At 44.8% G+C, this 21,026-nt stretch overlaps 1 protein-coding gene across 2 annotated transcripts in view; it reads left to right on the forward strand.

Moving 5' to 3' along the window:
- The window catches only part of ldlrad3 (low density lipoprotein receptor class A domain containing 3), a 60,159-nt gene that overhangs the window by 11,421 nt on the left and 27,712 nt on the right, over positions 1-21,026 (forward strand). The window contains exon 3 of one of the 2 annotated variants that reach the window (XM_052122469.1): positions 65-127. The exons of the other annotated variant lie outside the window; for it this stretch is intronic. Coding sequence (XP_051978429.1) covers positions 65-127 — 63 coding nt within the window. The remainder of the gene's footprint in view (positions 1-64; positions 128-21,026) is intronic. 2 annotated transcript variants of the gene reach the window in all.

Raw genomic sequence — 21,026 nt, forward strand, 5'->3', positions numbered from 1 at the left:
GGACTCATATTTCATATTTTATTAGCAAATGGAGGAGTCTAATGCGCTTTGTCTGGCTTTTCAGGTATCCCTCTGCCATCACGACAGGTGTCACAAGAGACAGGTGTTAATGAAAATGACAGCACAGGTGATGAGCCTTACTGCTCTCTCTCTCCCGCAGACAGATACACGACCACACCCCCATCCCCACAGCAACATTTTGAGCAGAATTGTCTGTTATTTTAGTGGATTAAATGTATTAATCTGAGCTGCAGATGTTCATGCTTCTCATAAAGTGTCCCTCCATGTTGATATCAGACACACTGTTGTAGATCTGTGAAGTTTTCATGTTTGTGTTTGTGTCTGCTTTTTTACATTTTCAGATCGGACGGTTAGTTCCTTTTATACTGCTCATAACCAGCAAAGTGTAAACTCTTGTTTTAGTGCAGAGGTTGATTGACAGTTGAGGGGTGGCGTGTCACTGCTATCTGGGATGCATTCAGGATGGATTAGTGTTTACACCTCAAATGTGACACGGTTACATGCATTTTTGACCACGTTCGTGTATGGTTTTTGTGATCCAATCATAAAACATTTTAGACCCCATTTACATCTGTATTTAGCACTAACCACATGTGATCCGATCACCAAATGTGCATCTTAATACATGTGTAAATAGGGTCTTCGTCTTAGTTCTGGAATTTATTTTTATTGATACATGACAGACAGGCTCAGGTAAACTTACTAAATGCAAGAATTGATATGGTTTGGTCTTCTTTTTTCATTGTGGTGCTGCAAAATCAGGATTAGAATGGAAATAACTGACAAGTTTTGTCACTAAGCCAGAATGGTTCTTCTGACTTTAATACGTTACCAAACTGGGTTCTAATGGAAATGCTGCTGTTAACATATCTACCATGCTCAAAACAGTTCCTCATTTTGTCTTGAAAGTTGAAATTTATGAAAGTTGTTTTTCTAGTTAATTCTTCATCCGTTGGTGTTTAATCCCAGTTGATAAAATCTTTTTCGATGTGTTGACACCCTCAAATGTGCCGATTTGTGTATTCCAATGACTCAAGGCCGTCTTCAAGGAGAGGGCCTTGAGCTCAACTGAGTCAAGCATCTCAAAGGGGGGTCTCTGAAGGCCCTAGAGGACCACTGAGAGATCCCAGGAGGGGAACAGGCTTGGCCGGGGAGAGTTCCCCTAAGGAACCTGATTATCAAGTCGTGCTTACCCAGGGACTCGCCATCCACTGCGTCATGGTGGGCCGCAATAATGGCTACATACACCTTCAAGGTGGAGGAGGACAGCCTCCCCTCAACCTCTCTTGCAGGAATGAAACCACTGACTGGGCTGTGCATCTCTGCGGGTCTTCGGCTTGGGAAGAACACCAATTTGCGAACAAGCGTAATTGTGCAGCCCCTGGGGCCAGCTGTATGCCAACGCGTCTGTCCCGAGAGGGGCCTCTCTCAGGGAGTACCAGAGCGGCCAGTGAGAATTGTCTTGGGAGGCAAAGAGGTCTACCTGTGCCATGCCGAACCGGTCCCAAATCAGCTGTCCCACCTGGGGGTGGAGCCTCCACTCTCCGCCAGGCGAAACCTGTCGCAACAGCGCATCCACTGTCATGTTGAGGTTGCCAGGGATATGAGTGGCATGCAGCGACCTGAGTCACTGCTGACTCCAGAGGAGGAGAGAGCGGGCGAGTTGTGACATGTGACGAGAGCACATGCTGCCTTGGCGATTTATGTACGCTACCATCACGTTGCTGTCTGAATAGATCAAGATGTGCTTGCCCGAATCAGTGGGAGAAACCTCTGCAGGGCAAGTAGTACAGCCGGCAACTCTAGGCAGTTGCTGTGCCAACGCAGCTGGGGCCCTATCCAGGAGCCAGTGACTGTGTGCCCACTGCACATGGTGCCCCAACCCTGTTGAGAGGTGTCTGTGGTGACCACGACACATCTGGACACCTGCTGTAGGGGATTCCAGTCTGCAGAAAACAGAGGTCCGTCCAAGGGTTGAAAGTTTGACGGCAGGAAGGGGTGATTAACAAACGGTATGTGCCATTGCTCCATGCCCATCTCGGGACTCGAGTCTGAAGCCAGTGCTGAAGCGGTCTCATATACATCAGCCCGAGCAGCCCAAGTGGCCGAGGATGCCATATGCACCAGGAGCCTCTGGAACTGTTTTAGAGGAACCTCTGTGGCGGGCTCGAAGAGAGCGGGGCACCTGAGCACCGACTGCGCACACTCGTTCATGAGGTGTGCTGTCATTGAGACTGAGTCTAACTCCATGCCCAGAAAAGAGATGCTCTGAACCGGGGCGAGCTTGCTCTTTTCCCGGTTGACCTGAAGCGCTAGACTGCTGAGGTGCCTGAGCACCAGGTCCCTGTGAGTGCATAGTAACTCCCGAGAGTGAGCTAGAATAAGCCAGTCTTCAAGGTAGTTGAGTATGTGATGCCCACTTCCCGTATCGGGGCACGGGCTGCCTCTGCGACCTTGGTGAAGATGCGAGGGGACAGGGACAGGCCAAAGTGGAGGACCTTGTACTGAAATGCCTGGCCATCGAATGCAAACCATACGAAGGGTTGATGTCATGGCAGAATGTGGAAGTACGCGTCCTTCAGGTCTACCGCTGCGAACCAATCTGATGCCGAACGCAGGTTAAAATCTGTTTCTGCTTCAGAATTTTGAACGGGAGTTTGTGTAAAGCCCGGTTGAGAACTCGCAAGTCAAAGATTGGCCGCAAACCACTGCCTTTTTTGGGTACGATGAAGTAAGGTCTGTAGAGACCCTTCTTCATCTCGGCTGGAGGGACAGGCTCTATCGCGTCCTTGAGTAGCAGAGTTGTAATCTCAGCCCGTGAGGTGCTGGCATTTTCGCCTTGCATCAAAGTGGAGCGAATATTGCTGAAATGAGGCGGGAGCCTGGCAAATTGAATCGCGTAGCCGAGTCAGATGGTCCTGGTCAACCAGCGCGACAGGTTGGACAGCGAAAGCCATGCCTCCAAGCTCTGTGCGAGGGGCACTAAGGGGACAATCATTTTTGACGTACATTAGTTTGACGTATATTTACTATACACCTCTGGGTATAGATTATTCTATAATTTGTGAAAGTTTGAAATGCTAACTGCATGGTTTGATAATCTCTCCAGTATCTTTGATACTCTTCTCGCCTTGATGAACTGTCAAGCTCTAATAGCAGCTATTGATGATCAGTATTCATCAAATCCTTCCTCTAAACTTTATGAAGAGTGTCAAATGTTACAGACAGAATAATTATCAACTGATGAGGCTGAAGATGTGCTTGTACATGCTCAACATAGAGTCTTGAGTATGATGATAAATTATTATTAAATTAAGTTATTAGCCCATCAAATTCGGAAATCTGAGATGTCTCTTCTGATATCCCAAATTAGACTACCTTCAGGAGCTACTATTTTTGAATACAAAAAGATAATCACCATCAATACATTTTATGTAAATTTGTACACTTCTGAGTCTTTATCAGATACACTCTCAATGATTACCTTTTTAGACTAAATAGATTTCCCTACTATTGACAAGATGGTTAGTGATTTCTTAGAGGAGGACATACAAATTGAGGAAATAGCTGAAGCGATTGCATCCATGAAAACCAGTAAGGCTTCCGGTCCCGGTGGTTTTCCATCTGGTTTTAGACGTCTTTTTCTAAACTACTCTGCCCAATGTTACTCTCAGTTATTTCAAAGAGCCTTAGAGATTCTCAGCTGCCTCCAACCTTCTATCAAGCAATGATTTCATTGGTTCTTAAGAAAGATAATAAAAAAACACTAGACTATAGCACATATCTTCCCATATCCCTTTTAAACTGTGACTACAAGGGATTAGCTCAAATATTATCTATTCGGCTTGAAAAAAACTAATTATTTAACAAAATAATTTCACTTGATCAGACGTGATAGGCACTCCTTTTTCAATATTAGACGCCTTTTCAATGTTATTATTCTCCCCATTCCAATGACGCTGATTTTGTGGTCGCGCTTCATGCAGAGAAAACGTTTCACCATGTTGAGTAGGACTATCATATTAATGCTTTGGAAAGATTCCAAATAGGTCTCAAATCTATTTCTTGGACAGAAATTCTTTATACCGCTCCCAAAGCATCTGTGCGTAAATATAACATTATCTCTGATTATTTTTCACTATGTCGGGGAACAAGACAAGTGTGCCCCCTCTCTCCTCTTTTATTCGCAATTGCCATTAGACGTGCTGACACAGAGGTGCAAGGTTTTTTGTGCTGGTCTAAAACAAAAGATCTCCTTATATGCTGAAGATCTTCTTTTATTTGCTCTAATCCCCTAGTTTCAATTCCCTGGGTTCTTTTGATATTGGACTCATTTAGTACCTTTTCAGAGTATAACCAGAATCTCTCTAAGAGTAAATTATTTCTGGTGAACCCTGATGCGTTAAAAAATCTCATATTCAGGTTTCCCATTTAAAATTGTTACTAGTCATTTTAGGAATTTGGGTGCTCAGGTGACTTGTAGGCATGCTGATTTGTTTAAAGCTAATATTAGCCCTCTATTCAGTCTCACAATGTCTTTGTTTCTGTCTTGTAAATCCCTTCCTCTTTCATTGGTAGGGAGGGTAAATAATGTTCAAATTAATATTCTACCAAATTTTTATATTTATTTCAATGTTTACCCAAATTGTTTTTTCTAACCTGGAAAAAAGTACTTCTTTTATTTAGAATAATAAATTAAGGCGAATAAAACAAAAACACCTCGTGAAGCCGAAAGAGCTGGGTGGCTTAGCTTTGCCAGACTTTCAAACTTATTACTGAGACACCAATTTTAGAAATTTATTTTACTGGGTACAGTATGACATGCAGCAGTGTAAACCTCTCTGGGTTCAAATGGAGGCTATATTTTGTGCCCCAGCAACATTAACATCTTTACTCTGCTCCCCATTCCTCCCACTTACAGTATATTGTTCAAGAACCCAACATTTAAGCCTTCTTTAAAGATCTGGTCTCAGTTTCGTAGAACACTAGGGCTTAAGAGTCTTTCTGCAGCTTCCCCCATCTTTGGCAGTGTATCTTTTTCACCCTCTCTTTCTGATGCTGAGGCTTTTAATATCTGGAGAGCACAAGGCTTAGCTATAATTGGTCATTTATTTATTGATAATATATTTTCTTCATTTGACCAACTTAAAAAAAACGTATTCTGATATTTTCAAGTCCGGAGTTTAATTTGTAAATATTTCACGGATTTTCCATCTATTCCACACAACAGCATTCTCGAGTGCATTATTGATCAGCATAAATGTATAAGGGGTGCCAATTCTAGAATTTACAGTTTAATAAATAAAAAGCAAACATCTTCTTATGGGCCAATAAAGAGACCTATTATGCCTCTTTTTACAAGATGTAATATAAGTCTCAGGTGTCCCCACAATGTGTCTGTGAAGTTTCAGCTCAAAATACCCCACGGATCATTTATTATATCATGTTGTAAATGTCTCTTTTTGGGTGGAATCAAAAACACGCTGATTTTGTGTGTGTCTCTTTAAATGCAAATGAGCTGCTGCTCCCAGCACACTTTCTGGAAGAGGTATATCTGGTCTCCATGAATACAATTAGAGACAATGGTAACTGACAGTATGCGTTTTCAGGTTAAACATTTTAAATAACGATATAGCTCTTGTCTCCGTGAATACAATCAGAGACGATGGTAACTTTAGCCGCATTAGCCGTGGTATCATTTAACAAGCACATTCAGAAAGAAGATTTGCAAACATTCATAAAAAATAAAGTTCGATACTTACATCTTAAAGATATAAAGCTGGAACACAAACAGTTGGTACTGTTTCATGCTTGAGAATCTAATTGTTTGAAAATCTTGCTTTATATTGACACTCATTCACAAACCAGTCCGATGTAAAATAATTTACACAAAAATACAAAAGATTTTGTATGTTTTGTGGCACATTTCCTTCAAAAATAAAACTTGTCTGCACCTACAGTGGATCTGATGCCGGGTACATGAACATGTACATGAAGACTCTTATGTTCACTTTTACAGCAACAACAGACACTTATGAGACATTATTCTTCTCACTGTGTCTGCTCCAGCTCGGAAAAAAGCGGACTGTGTGTAGATCATTCAGGGGAGGATCTATGATAATAGGGTGGAGTCAGTCACCAGTCGTGGGCGTGGCCTGATCTAACATGACATCACATTAGAGCAGAAACAAAAACCATTCATTCTGACACACTGTTTTTGATTAATGGAAATATAAGTAAGAGGAGTGAGTGGACTTTTAACATTATAGGGTTGTTGTGTACACACACTGCTGACTCACATTTATGTACAAACACCATGTAAAAGTGAATTTTGCATAATAGGTCCCCTTTAAAGTCTCTTTGGGAGGTTGACTTAAAGATTACACTGGGACTCTAGCTTAGAAAGAATACACAGTTCCTCAGTTAATTCTAGGCACTGCCTTATTCAATTTAAGATAGTACATCGTGTCTATTGGTCTAGAGCCCAACTCATCTTGACCCCACCTGCCCATGATGTGCTGTAGAGCCATCCTCTTAGTTTCATTAATTCATAACATTTTGGGGAATTTTTTTAGCTGTTTTTCAGACATTTCTGCTAGGGTAATAGACCTCATCCCCCTGACAGACTTATTTGGTGTTCTTCCAGAAAATATTAAATTAACAGCTTTTGAAATGGACAATATAGCACTTTTCGCACTGTTGGCCAGACGACGTATTAATTGGAAGATACCATCCTATTGTCAATGGATTTTGGATTTAAAATTTTAAGTATTTAAAATTTTAAATATTTTAAGGAGACGGTACTTGGTAAAATCTGTTCTTTTCTTGTTTTATTTTGTTTGTATTTCTCCTTTTTTCTAATGATATATCATAATTTTGTATTTTTTATTTATTTATTTGTAATATGTGACTTTTATAGTGTATGTTAACATATAAGGATGTCCATGCAGGGACCATTTACACAATTTTCATGTCATCCTCATAATGTGAGGCTTTGTCTTGAGTGGGTTTTTGTAATATAATTTTTTTGTATTACATAGAAAAATTCTAATGAATTCTAATTGTACATTTTTTAAATGGACCTGTTTTGTGAACCTATAGACAAATACAAAAATAAATATGTGGATTTTTTTTGTATCATATATTATATACATCAAGTCCTTTTCTAAGTCGTTTTTCTCCCGAGACTCAACAATATATTTTTGTATAGGACTTTTTTTATTTAAGTTTCTCTTATCCAATACATGCCACAGTAGTAAATCTTGAGGTATCTGAAGAGGACTCCCTGGGCCTTTCAGAGATAACAAATGTTTGTGAGTTTGGCCATGGCAACTTCCACTCCTTGATATATAGGTATCAAGTAAAGTTATTTTTATTTGTATAGCACTTTTCACAGCACACATTGTTTCAAAGCAGCTTAACAGAAAATTATGCTTTTACAGAAAATGAAGCTGTGATGTCTTAAAGTCCTCATTGTGCAGTTTAAACGAATAATGTGACTGAAAATCATGCCTTAAAAGAATAGTTCACCCAAAATGATTAATTCTCTCAACATTTACTCACCCTTGTGCTATCCCAGATATGTATGAGTTTTTTTTAAAAGAATATCTCAGATCTGTTGGTTCATACAATTCAAGGTATAAAATATTTATTATATGTATTGTAAAGAATCTACGGGTTCAGGTATGGAAAAGGAGGAGATGGGGAGCAGTGACATGCTTCAGGTAGCTTTTATTCTTTCTTTTCAGTTCTTTTGAGTGTCACCTTCTCAGGGCTTTCTTATTCCTCAGTTCAAAGCAACAAAAAGTCTCAATAGTTTTTCGAACACTTCAGCTTCACAACAATAATAATGATCATATAAAACGCCAGTTGGTGCCGTTCTCTCTCTGCTTTCCTCTTGTGTTTGGCTGTTTTAAAGCATCTCTCCGCTTTCACTGTAATGAAAAACAGCTGTTAGAAATAAGAAATTATGTCATCCAGCTTGACAAGCCACTCCACTCCCTCTCTCCCGCACACGGACATATGACCCCCCCCCCCAGCATTTCTGAAGAGAAAGTCAGCCACAGCCATCTGTGGATCACCTCAAATTTGAATGTCTGAAGTGCCAGGTACCAACGAGTGATCTGCGCATTGGTATCCTTCATGCAGTGGAGCCACTGGAGTGGGGTGTGATCTGAACTGAGGGTGAAGGCCCGCCCCAGCAGGTAGAAGCAGTGGGTGAGTAGCACCCACTTGATCACCAAACAGTCATTTTCAGTGGTGCTGTACTTGGTTTCCCTCAGCGAAAGTTTATGACTAATGTACTGCACCGGTTGCTCTCCCCCTTCCTGCGAGAGCTACGCCCCATTACCCTGTCCGATGCATCTGTCTGCAAAATAAAGGGGAGAGAGAAGTTTGGAGCATATAAGAGCAGTCCCCCACAAAGTGCAGATTTCACTTTTACAAAAGCCTGTTGGCATGACCACTGGAGCATATCGGGAGCCCCTTTCGAATGAGATCAGTCAGCAGGCTGGTGACATCAGAGTAACTAGGAACAAACCTTTGGTAGTAGCCAGCCAGCCCCAGAAAATGTCTCACCTCCTTTTTGGTCTTGGGAGGCAGGCAGGCTCGTTCGCTGCAGTTTTGTTAATTTGGGGACGCATCTGCCCATGACTCAAGTGGAACCCCAGATACTTCCACCCGCCCAATTGCACACTTCTTCGGGTTGGCCATGAGCCCCAACCACAGCAGCGATCTCTGGATGGCTCTCAGATGTTACATGGCCTGAGGATACTCAATGCGTGATTTTGCATTGAAAATTAAATACGTTTATTTAAAAAACGAATTCAAATACATCAAATACATTTCTAAATTTAAATTGCACTCCAAATGAAATGAAAACGCAATTATAATAATGAAGTATTTATTAGCCTAAATAAGTAACCTTTACATTTAACATCTAGGCAAGTGTCCGTCTAAACATGCAGGTGGAAAATTACTTACAAATGAAGACTTAAAACCAATTATAAATGTAGAAATAATCACTATGATGATAATAATCACTGAAATATAAATCACGGTTCGAGGTGAAAGTTTTTTTGTATTTATGTTTTAATCACAGATGTATAGGCGTGCAGAGTTGTGATCACAATGAACTGCTCTGAGTTCTGTGGAAATAAAGTGACCTGAACTCAAAGCAGCTCCTGATCTGAGATAATAATCAGAAGAGAGAAACAAACAAAGAATGAGAAACTTTTACATGCACGTGTTCCACGAGACTGCATGCCTCCGAACAAACATACATGCGCATAGACTGCTTTTCTGTCATCTGTTCTTAATATAATAAAGTGTGTTTCTTCAAGCATATGCCTGTGTGTCTATGGGCAAATTATTTGTAATATAAATTTGATAATAATAATAGCCTAATAATAATTATAATTTAATACATGGGGAAACAACAAAATATTGTCTTGACATGGTCAAAGGCTATTGGCGATCCCTCTGACCATCGTCGATCCCCGAGATCATCATCTATCGGCACAACCCTAATGTGCATTTCTCTCTATAAATTAACAAAATGTTCAGACAGTCTCCTTGCTGGTTTTTCCGACACATTCAGAATCATTATGGCTTTTGCCGGTGTAGCTGCGGAGTGCTTCATGTGTGCGCTTGTCAGATTTATATTTTAAAAGCTCATAATTACGGTTTAGTATTTCTCTGTAATGTAGAACAGTGGTAGCAATGTTACTTTTAACATTCTTTCTCAGCCCTGGAACTCAAACCATTTTCTGATTCCCCCAATATATATATATATATATATATATATATATTTAATTAAATCAATATCATAAACGTGCTACTAGTCGACTAACGGCTTAAACAAAAGCCTACTAGTCGACTAGTAAAATCTTTGTGCGGGGCAGCCCTAATATATAGGCAGAACCAGCACAAAAAGAAACAAAAAAGGTGCTCAGTTTCCTCAGATGGTCAAGTGAATGTTCAGTGAGTCAGATTCACTTGGCTGCAATGTGAGAACCACAAAATTACTTGCTCATTCCATTGACTTTATAAAGAACAGCGCTTGCTGTGGGCATGTAAATACTTTATGGCCCTCCTTAGTATCTATTCTCAATTTGGCCAGGAACATCAGTGCAAAAGCGACCTTCCGTTAATGTGAGAGTTTCTTGCATTCCTTGAATTGATCACGTTGAATTCGCAAAGTCTGGGAACAAAAAATTCTGTGGTTCTTCCAAGAAAGCCTTCCTTTACTCCTCGTGTAACACGAGATCTTTATCGGATGATCTCAGAAATTTGGACAGAATTGATTGGGGCCTGTCTCCCTCAGCGGATCGCCGAGACAGGACCCTGAAAGCTCACTTGATTTCCAGCTTATGGCCTGTTATGTCAAGCAGATTCAGAAAGAGCCCATCCAGGAATTCCACCATATTCTGCCCCTCTGCTCCCTCAGGAATTAAAAAAATGTGGACGTTATTCTGCCAGTTACGATTATCGATGTTCTCCAATTTCTCCAAGATGCGCTCCAAATCAGCCTTGGACGCTAGCAGATTAGCATTTAATGCCCACTCCGATGACTCCAGATACACTTGTAACCATCTCAGTGAATTTCGTCTCCATGGCCAAGATTGATCGACGTATTGCAGCAAGCTCCTCCAAGTCAGCAACGACCTTCGTTCAGCAATTCTCACGGAATTTCTATCGACTCCGTGGCTCGCCTCCCCTCCGGAGGGGCGTCAGCTTGAGCATGTAAGTGTTTTTTTTTTCATATGATTTATTTATACATTTTAACCCTTCTTGGTCTAAGGGGTCTTAAGTCCGCCTGGCACTATTTTGATATTTTGGCTTCTGGAATGGTCAATTTTCATAGCAGAGTGAAGAGAGTCATATTTCTGGATTCTATAGATTCTCATCTACAATGTGGATGCATTGTAAATACACTTCTTGAGACATTTGTACATGTTCTGATGTGATATATCACCAAAAAATACAAAAACGGAAATTCAATTTTGTTGTTTTTATTATATAAAAAATATTAAACATAAATGAATAATGAATTTTACAACAAATATTTATTCCTCAAAGGCTTTAGAACAACTTCAAAAGAAATTGGGTGAAAAAATATAAAGAAACAAAACAACTATTTACATTTCTGTGACTATAGTCACCATACCTTTTTTTTTTTTGGTTGAAAAACATAAGAAAATATAAAAGGAATAAAACCGTTCATTTGAATGGAATATTCTGTATAAATGGAGTAATATCCAAAAACACCACTAGATGGATCTGTTTACTGCATTTGAATGATTGATGTGCTTTTCATCAGTCATTAGGTGCCACAGGCTCTGGCTGTAGGAATTTCACACCCCTCCCCCTTTTACTCCAATGACATCTGACAACATCATTCTTTGTTTTTGGTCTGTGATTGGTTCACACACACACACACAGCTCTGTGATTGGTTTACACACACCAACAGCATTTTATGTCATTAGATAAAATAAAGTACAATGTCTTTCTTTGTTTTGCGGTAAAATCTATAATAATAATGCTATAGATTTGCACTAAAATATGGAAGGCTTATCATTCGCGGAAGTCAACACAGTCTATGCAGTCGAATGGCAGCTTTTTCATAAAAAAAAAGTAAGTTAATACCTTGATCCATTCCGAAGTTATTAATAGATATGTCAGGGGTGCGCACTTTGACGCTCTAGTGCGTCAGGCGACTTGATACATTACAGAGATAACAAACAAACACAAAAAAGACACTACAATAATAAGCAACAATGAACAAATACACTGAAGTTGAGAAAAAAATATACATATATAAATTATAAAAATAAATAAATAATAAATAAATTGCAATCCTACAATATATTGACCAAGCAATACAGGATTAGTATGCACATATAGGCCGGTGGCTGAGGGGGACGGGGCAAATCAAACACAAAGAGCAGGGTCAAGTTGGAGAGTTTGGACATATGCAAGAAGGGGCTGCCAGATCTTGACAAAAATAGTACTAGGTCGTTGAAGAGCGTATCCAATTTTCTCTAATTTCATAAAATAGAGAACATCTCTTACCCTGCTGGTGTGAGATGGAGGGTGAGGACTCTTCCGATTCAATAGAATTAGACGTCTTGCCAAAAGTGTTGAAAAAGCTACAAAATCTGAGAAGTGAGAAGGCAAAGTGTGGTGAGGTGGGAGAACCCCCAAACAAACCAGTGAATGGACAAGGTGAGATATCCACCGAGGTAATGGCTGACAGAGAAGCAAAAGTTAGCTTCCAAAAGGGAGGCAGGGCAGGTCCAGATTATATGGATTAATGTGGCTGAACCAGAATGACACCTGTCACACTCATGGTCAATAGAAGGGTTTATGCGAGCTAACCTGCTCTTAGACCAGTGTGCTCTATGAACCACCTTGCGCTGTATGAGCCTGTGACGTGCACAGAGGGAGGAGGAATACACCCTGTTCGAAATTACTTTCCATGTCTCCTCATTAATGTCAATACCAATGTCTTGGGACCAAGCGATGCGTAGGTTGTCAGAAGATGAAAATTGCAAATTAACAATTATATTCAATAATTTAAAGATTGACCCTTTAACACAAGGATCAACACACAGAATGGAGTCCAAATCTGAAGGGAGAGGCACATTAGGAAAGTTGGTCATTTTTTTATGCACAAAGTCTATAATTTGTAGATATCTGAAAAAATGGCTGCTCAAAAGACACAAAAACACTATCAATGTAGAGGTCAGCAATAGAAACCAATCCAAGATCCCTCCAAGAGGCATAAGCACTGTCCAACATTGTAGGGTGGAATAGAGGGTTGGAGTGTAATGGGGATAACAAAGGGGTGACCAAATGCTGCAAAAATTGGGTCCAGATTTTAAGATTGCGTATTCCAAGGCTGCCTTATTGATGGGCATTAATTCACTTTTACTCAAATTTAACTTGTAGACTGAAATAAGACCAAACTCTGCCAGCAGGTCAGCACCAAGGGGATGGAGGTGCCAGAGTCCGACACATATAACAAAAGATCATCAGCGTATAAAGACTATTTATTCTCCAGCCCTTTGCACTGGATCTGAGAGCAACGGCCAGAGGCTCAATGGCTGATGCAATCAACAGCGGGGAGAGTGGGCAGCCTTGTCCAAGGGAGAAATACTTATTAGAAATAGTTATTATTTGTTCATACACAGGCCATTGGGGACATGTCTAATCCAAGCTATAAACTGGTCATGAAAACCAAATCTCCTCAGTGTAAAGAACAAATACCCCCACTCGACTCTATCAAAAGCTTTCTTAGCATCCATGGAAATAACTAATTCTGGGACTTCATTCGAAGAGGAAGCATAAAGGATATTCAAGAGGCATCAAATATAGTGACAAGAATGTCTATTTTTAATAAACCCTGTCTGGTCTTGTGAAATTATGGTTGGAAAACCGACTCCAAATGTCTCGCCAGAATCTTAGACAATAATGTCATATCTGAACAAAGTAAGGAGATGGGACGATAATTACTGCATTGAGAAGGATCTTTATCTTTCTTGATAATAAGGGAAATAGTAGCCTGGCGCAGAGATTGAGGAAGTATACCTGAACTGTAAGACTCATTAAACATGTTTAGCAAAAGAGGTGATAATTTATCAGAAAACATCTTAAAAAATTCTACCAGAAAGCCATCAGGCCCTGGAGATTTACCATTCTGCATCAGACTAAGAGCAGTCTTACTTTCATCCAACATAAGAGGAGCTATCAAATTAGAGGAAATATCAGAATCAATGCATGGCACATTTAGAGGGCTGAACATTTTTTAAAATTGAGCCTTTTCAGCAATGCTTTCAGCGGTGTATATAGAGATGTAAAAGTCTCTGAATTGGTCATTAATAGACAGAGGATTAACTGAAGACCCAGTGGCAGTTGAAATTTGAGTAATAAATTGTGAGGTAGCAGACTGCCGCAACTGGTGATCAAGTAATTTATTCAATTTATCGCCGAATTCATAATAATTGTAACAAGTCTTATGCAGAGCTTCACTTGCTTCATTCATAGCTAGCAGATCAAACTCCGTTTTTGTTGTGAGAAACTTAGCGAAGTGGTCTGCTTGTGCCGAACTAGCACAGATGACTGAAGGTCTGCCAAAGCATTAGATAAATTAGCCCTCCTTTCATTCACCACTATTCTCTTGTAAGCCGAGTATGAAATAATTAGCCTCCCAAATTTGTCTTAGCTGAAACATTTGGAGAAGTATTTGTGGAGATGAAAAGATCAATACGATCATTAATAACCTCTAAAAAATCAGGATCATTGAGTAGTAAAGAATTAAAACACCATGGAGACCGAGACATCGAAATGCCTTGTATATATAAATACATGAACTGAGCAATGAAAGCAGTTTATTATCAACCAGAAAGTAGTCAATACGAGAGAAAGAGCGATGAACAGGGGAAAAGAAAGAGAATTGTTTCATGTTAGGATTGAAAAAACGGCAAACATCCGTAACGGCATATTGGTCCATAAAAAGCTGAATAATCCTACCAGATTTAGACTGTGCACAAGGCCTAGAGAAGGAACGGTCAAGAAGAGGGTCTAAACAGCAGTTAAAATCCCAAACCAGAATTAGTTGGCTGGAATGCAGATCAGGGAGGAAAAATAAATAAAAAAATAAAAAAGCCTCATCATCCCAAATAGGGCCATATATGTTTGCCAAAATCAAGCAAACCCCATTGATCTGTCCTCTAAGAATAATAAAACGTATGTTGGGGTCTGAGATGACATCAGAAACTGAAAAAGGAACTGATTTATGGATGAGAACCATGGCCTACCCAGCCCTTTCTCATTTTTAGATTGTCTGCAGGCCTGAGGTGAATTTCCTGAGTAAAGGCGATGCTAGTATTCAAATGTTTCAAATAATTAAGAAGTTTATTTCACTTCAGTAGAGAATTTAGACATTTAACGTTCCAACTGGTGAATTTCAGTGTACCACGGGGAGCAGTCCTGTTACTCATCATAAATAAAAGCAAGAAATTCTATGAACATGATCAGATTTCCAAAATCCTCAAAGATACGAGTCCTGTGGCCTTCGTAGAGCAACTCGCTCTTTTTTCGAGATTTGCGAATGACAAAGTGTTTTACTTGAAAGCGGTGAAATCGCAGGATGACAGGTCGCGGTCTCTGCCCTGACGCGGGTTTGGGTGCCAGGCTGCGGTGGGCTCTGTCCAGCTCGATCGACTCAGGTAAGCCCAAAATTCTAATATTCTAGCTGCGGCTCTCGAGGTCCGAGACTTTAGCTTTCAGCCACTCATTATCCTTCTGGAGCCTCAAACATGTAGCCTCGAGCTGTTCTTATGTGATTTATCCCCGTAGTACCGGACTCGAGATTACTGATGCGAAGTTCATGATCTGCCACCATGGATTGAATGTTATCTAGCTTGGTTGACAAGCTTTCGAAAGATGCTTTGAAGTCCACAGCAATAAAGGCTCTAAGATCAGCGTGTAAAGCACTGATCTCGGCTAGAAGCACCATCTCGGTCTTTATCACCCTGTTTGCCCTTTCAAAGATAATGTCAAAGCAATACTAAAGAACAGAACACAGTTGCTCACAAACCAGAGAACGTCTAGGTTACGTATGTAACCTCCGTTCCCCGATGGAGGGAATGAGACGTTGTGTCAGAGAAGCGACACTAGGGGTCTCTCTTGAGCGCTGATATTCACCTCTGGACTATGAAAAAAGGCCAATGAGAGTTGGCAACCAGTATTTGCATGTCCCGCCCCCGGACATACGGGTATTTAAGCGGCGCAAATACGGGAGTTCATTCAGGATTTTTCTGAGGAGCCGGAAATGGTCCGGCCACAACAGTGGCTCGGCTCAGCGACGTGGCAGGGGAGACACAACGTCTCGTTCCCTCCATCGGGGAACGGAGGTTACATAGGTAACCTAGACGTTCCCCTTCTGTCGCTCTCTCCACGTTGTGTTGGAGAAGCGACACTAGGGGTCCACTTATAAAAGCGCCATGCGCTGAGCCGTGTACGTGAACTGCTGATACAGGAGCAAGCAGGTATTCTTACGTGCAGGACGACCAACTGTATCAGGCTGCAGGTACCCTTCCCCAATGCCCCATTTAAGCCATCAGGATTCCTTATTGTTACCCCGGAAGGGCAGCTAACATTTGTAGCTGCTCTACAAATGTCTGCTAGGGCAGTGCCCCTAGCCAGTGCCCATGAGGAGGCAACACTCCTGGTGGAGTGGGCTCGGACCCGCAAAAGGGGGGGGCACGGCCTGGGTGTGATAAGCCAGGGAAATGGCGTCGACAACCCAGTGGGCGAGTCTCTGCTTGGAGACAGCATTCCCTTTCTGCTGTCCCCCAAATCAGACGAAGAGCTGCTCAGAGTGTCTAGTGCTCTGTGTGCGGTCCAGGTAGATACGTAAGGCACGTACTGGACACAGCAGTGAAAGGGCTGGATCTGCCTCCTCCGGGCAGCTTGCAGGTTCACTACCTGATCCCTGAAGGGTGTGGTAGGAACCTTGGGCACATAGCCCGGTCGTGGTCTTAGGATCACGAAAGTGTCTGCCGGACCGAACTCCAGGCAAGCGTCGCTAACAGAGAACGCATGCAGGTCCCTGACCCTCTTGATGGAAGCGAGCGCGATCAGCAGGGCGGTCTTGAGAGAGAGGGCCCTGAGTCCTGAGTCAAGCGGCTCGAAGGGGGGTCTCTGGAGTCCCGTAAGGACGACCGAGAGATCCCAGGAGGGGAACAGGTTAGGCCGGGAGGGAGCTATCCTCCGGGCACCTTTTAGGAACCTGACGATTAAATCGTGCTTACCAAGAGACTTTCCGTCTACCGTGTCATGGTGGGCCGCGATAGCGGCGACATAAACCTTGAGGGTGGAGGGGGACAGCCTCCTCTCCAGCCTCTCCTGAAGAAACACGAGCACTGACCTAACTGCGCACTTCTGCGGGTCTTCGGCTTGGGAAGAACACCAGTCCGCGAACAGACGCCACTTTAGGGCGTAAAGATGCCTGGTAGAGGGGGCTCTGGCTTGGCTGATTCTATCTACGACGGTAGATGGTAGACCGGCTAGCTCTTCCGCATCCCGTCCAGGGGCCAGACGTGGAGGTTCCAGAGGTCTGGGTGCGGGTGCCAGAGCATGCCTCGTCCCTGAGAAAGAAGGTCCTTCCTCAGGGGAATTCGCCAGGGAAGGGCTGTCGTGAGGAGCGTGAGGTCCGAAAAACTAGTCCGGGTAGGCCATTAGGGGGCTACCAGAATGACTTGCTCCTCGTCCTCCCTGACCTTGCATAGCACCTGTGCAAGAAGGCTCACTGGGGGAAATGCGTACTTGCGCAGCCCCGCGGGCCAGCTGTGTGCCAGTGCATCTGCCCCGAGGGGAGCCTCTGTCCGGGCATACCAGAGCGGACAGTGGGAGGTTTCTTGGGAGGCAAACAGGTCTACCTGAGCCTTGCCGAACCGGTCCCAAATCAGCTGGACTGACTGGGGGTGGAGCCTCCACTCCCCGCCAGGCAAGCTTTGTCTTGACAGCGCTTCCGCTATCACATTGAGGTTACCGGGGATGTGAGTGGCGCGCAGTGACTCCAGTCGCTGCTGACTCCAAAGGAGGACACGACGGGCGAGCTGTGACATGTGGGGGGAGCGTACTCCGCCTTGGCGGTTTATGTAGGCTACGACCGTGGTGCTGTCTGTCCTGACTAGGACGTGTTTGTTCCGAGTTAACGGGAGAAACTTCTGCAGGGCCAGAAAAACAGCCAGCAGCTCTAGGCAGTTGATGTGCCAGCGCAGCGGGCCTCGGTTCCACTGGCCTGCGGCTGCGCGCCCGTTGCACACGGTGCCCCAACCCAATTTGGAAGCGTCGGTTGTGACCAGAATGCATCGGGACACCTGCTGCAAGAGTACACCTGCCCTTAGAAAGCAGAGGTCTGTCCAAGGTTTGAAGGTTTAGCGGCAGGCAGAGGTAACTTTTACGTTGTGCGTGCCGCGGTGCCATGCTCGTCTCGGGACTCGAGTCCGGAGCCAGTGCTGAAGTAGTCTCTTATGCATCAACCCCAGCGGCGCGGCCGCCGCGGAGGATGCCATATGCCCCAGGAGCTGTTGGAAACATTTTAGCGGGACCACGGCGCCTGGCTTGAAGGAAGCGAGGCATTTCAGCACTGACTGAGCACGCTCGTTGGAGAGACGTGCTGTCATTGAGGCTGAGTCTAACTCCAGACCAAGAAAAGAGATGCTCTGGACCGGGGAGAGCTTGCTCTTTTCCCGGTTGACCTGAAGCCCCAAACGGCTGAGGTGCCTGAGCACCTGGTCTCTGTGTGCACATAGTAACTCTTGAGAGTGAGCCAGTATGAGCCAGTCGTCGAGGTAATTGAGTATGCGTATGCCGGCTACTCGGAGCGGGGCAAGAACTGCCTCTGCGACTTTCGTGAAGACGCGAGGGGACAGAGACAGGCCGAAGGGGAGGACTTTGTACTGATACGCCTGGCCGTCGAACGCGAACCGTAGGAAGGGTCGATGTCGAGGGCAAATTGAGACGTGGAAGTAGGTTCTTCAGGTCTACTGCTGCGAACCAATCTAGATGCCGGATGCCAGATAGAATTTGTTTCTGGGTGAGCATTTTGAACGGGAGTTTGGGCACGGTCCTATTGAAAACTCGCAGGTCCAAGATCGGCCGTAAGCCGCCGCCTTTCTTGGGTACAACAGAGTAAGGGCTGTAGACACCCTTCTTCATTGCGGTTGGAGGGACAGTCTCTATCGCGTCCTTTAATAGAAGGGAGGCAATTTCTTCACGCAGGGAATGGGCATGTTGGCCGTGTACTGCGGAAAAATGTACGCCCACGAAGGGGGGCGGAGACCTGGCAAACTGAATTGCGTAACCGAGTCGAATGGTCCGGTGCAGCCAGCGTGACGGGTTGGGCAGTGAAAGCCACGCCTCTAAGCTCCGTGCTAGGGGCACCAAGGGGACGAAGTTTTTGGACGTACCGGCGGGCTTCGCAGCGGTGCGGAACAGGTAACGTGGCGCCAGGAGGCAACGTGGCGCCCCAAGGCTCCGGTGCTGAGAATAAACTCAAAGCACTTACCTTGCTCACGCGCACCCGCAGGAGGCGGGTTCGTGACTGAGGAGGAGGTCTGATGCTGGCGTCCTCTGGACTCGTCTGAACCGGCCGGCCGGGGAACAGTCGTGAGGCTGAAGGCGGGGACACCGCGTCCATGGAGCCGGGACTGTTGAGGCCTGAAAGCAGAGTGCCGTGAGAACGGCATTTGCGGGCCAGGTGACCCCAGAGACAACAAGGAAATAGCTCTATAGAGTGTAACGAATTTAACAAAAATTCTCCTCCCAGCCCTCCACCGGTGAACGGAGTGGTCTTACCAGCTCCGGAGCTAACGCCTCGGTCTCTGGGTCTGTCATCTCAGGAGCTCTGGGAGCCTTCTGGGTCCTCAAGGGGGTCCGTGAGACGATGGGCGCCCAACTTCTGCGGGGGCTCAACGCTGGGGCTGAGAGCTGGGCCCACTCACTTGTTAGTTGAGGTGGAGCACCACTTTCTTTCTTTCTTGAAAGCCGCAGGAGGATGCCCTCGGCGAGCAGACAGGGCATGGCCCCTGGCGGCAGGTTTGCGGCAGGGCAGGATGCTTTTTTGCTTGAAAATAGCCTTCATCTGTTTCTTCACCACTGAGGACTGCTGGGCGAAGTCGTCAAGTGGTGTCGCCGAATGGACGGAGCTGGGAGACGGGGCGTTTGAGAGAGCGTGCTTTGTCTGCCTCCCGCACTGCCTGTCCATCGCTAGCGCTTCTGGACCACGGAGTGGCCATCGCCTGTTCGAGTGCAGTTCCTGCAGCACGCCAAGAACAGGACTACCCAAGTGCAGATTTTGAAGTGCCCTGGCCCGGTGGACTTGCAGAAGGGGGCCATGGCGTGCAGGGGGAGCGGTCTGGGACCGCTTCTACCACCGAGGGTAGCGAGAGCGGAGGAGCGAGGAAGCTGGGCTTGCTCAGCTCGTCATGCACGTCCGGAAGGAATCCGGGGCGCGGCTGTGAGCGGCGCACATGCCCGCGGAACCAATTAAGCCCGGGAAGCATAGCGGACCTTCTTAGCGTCAGGCTCAGACTGGGCGGAGACCCGAAGGTGGCAGCCCAGGCGAGTTATCCGCATCCAACGCCGCTGTTACGCTCTCCGATGCAGCGGTGATGTCATCATCCAATGCTGGGGCGCTCGAGAGACCGGACGGTAGGCCGTTAAGTGGACCGCACTAATCCCGAGCTCGAGGGAAGCAGGCAAGCGTGCCGGGGAGGCGGGAGGTTTTCGGGGGGATTTACCCGGCGAAAGCGTCCCGTTATTCTCCCCAGATAGTTCTCCATCACCCGCGGCGCCTGCCTCAATCCCGTAGGAAGGAGGCGAGGTGCGGGGGGCGGCTGAGATAGCTCTCTCTCACTACAAGAGAAAGCAGAGATCGCAACGCTGCCGCGGCTATGTTCTCACACTGAAAACATAACCCATTGGAGAGAATGCTCATCCCGAGCTCGGACAGAAACAAGCAAGCGTGCCGGGAGGCGGGTGTTTCGAGGGGTTCACCCGGCAAACGGAGCCCGCCATTGTCCCCAGATTGTTTTCATTGCCATGGCGCTCGCCTCAATCCCGTGGGAAGGAGGCGAGGCGCGGTGGCGGCTGAAGCCGCTTTCTCACTACAAGAGAAAGCCTACGACCGCTAATGCTGTCATGGCTATGTTCTCGCGACTGAAAACATAGACCATTCATAAAAACGCTGCCTGCGTGTGATCGCAACCCAGGAATGCAAGGCAGTTTTTATGACCGCCAGAGGTGGGGAGACATCAACCACATCCAGAAACTACACAGGGGCGAAATATCGTCTTTAAAAAGACGCGTCCTGAGAAGGACGCTCAACGCCGCTGTGTTTTGCTCTTTAGAGCTAAATTACTCTTTAGAATAACTCTTTCGAAGTTGTCTGCGCTGTCGGCGCTCAGGGCAAGAATGCACAGCCGCGCACGAA

Source organism: Xyrauchen texanus, chromosome 49 (assembly GCF_025860055.1).
Source record: "Xyrauchen texanus isolate HMW12.3.18 chromosome 49, RBS_HiC_50CHRs, whole genome shotgun sequence".
In the NCBI taxonomy this organism is placed as follows: Eukaryota; Metazoa; Chordata; class Actinopteri; order Cypriniformes; family Catostomidae; genus Xyrauchen; species Xyrauchen texanus.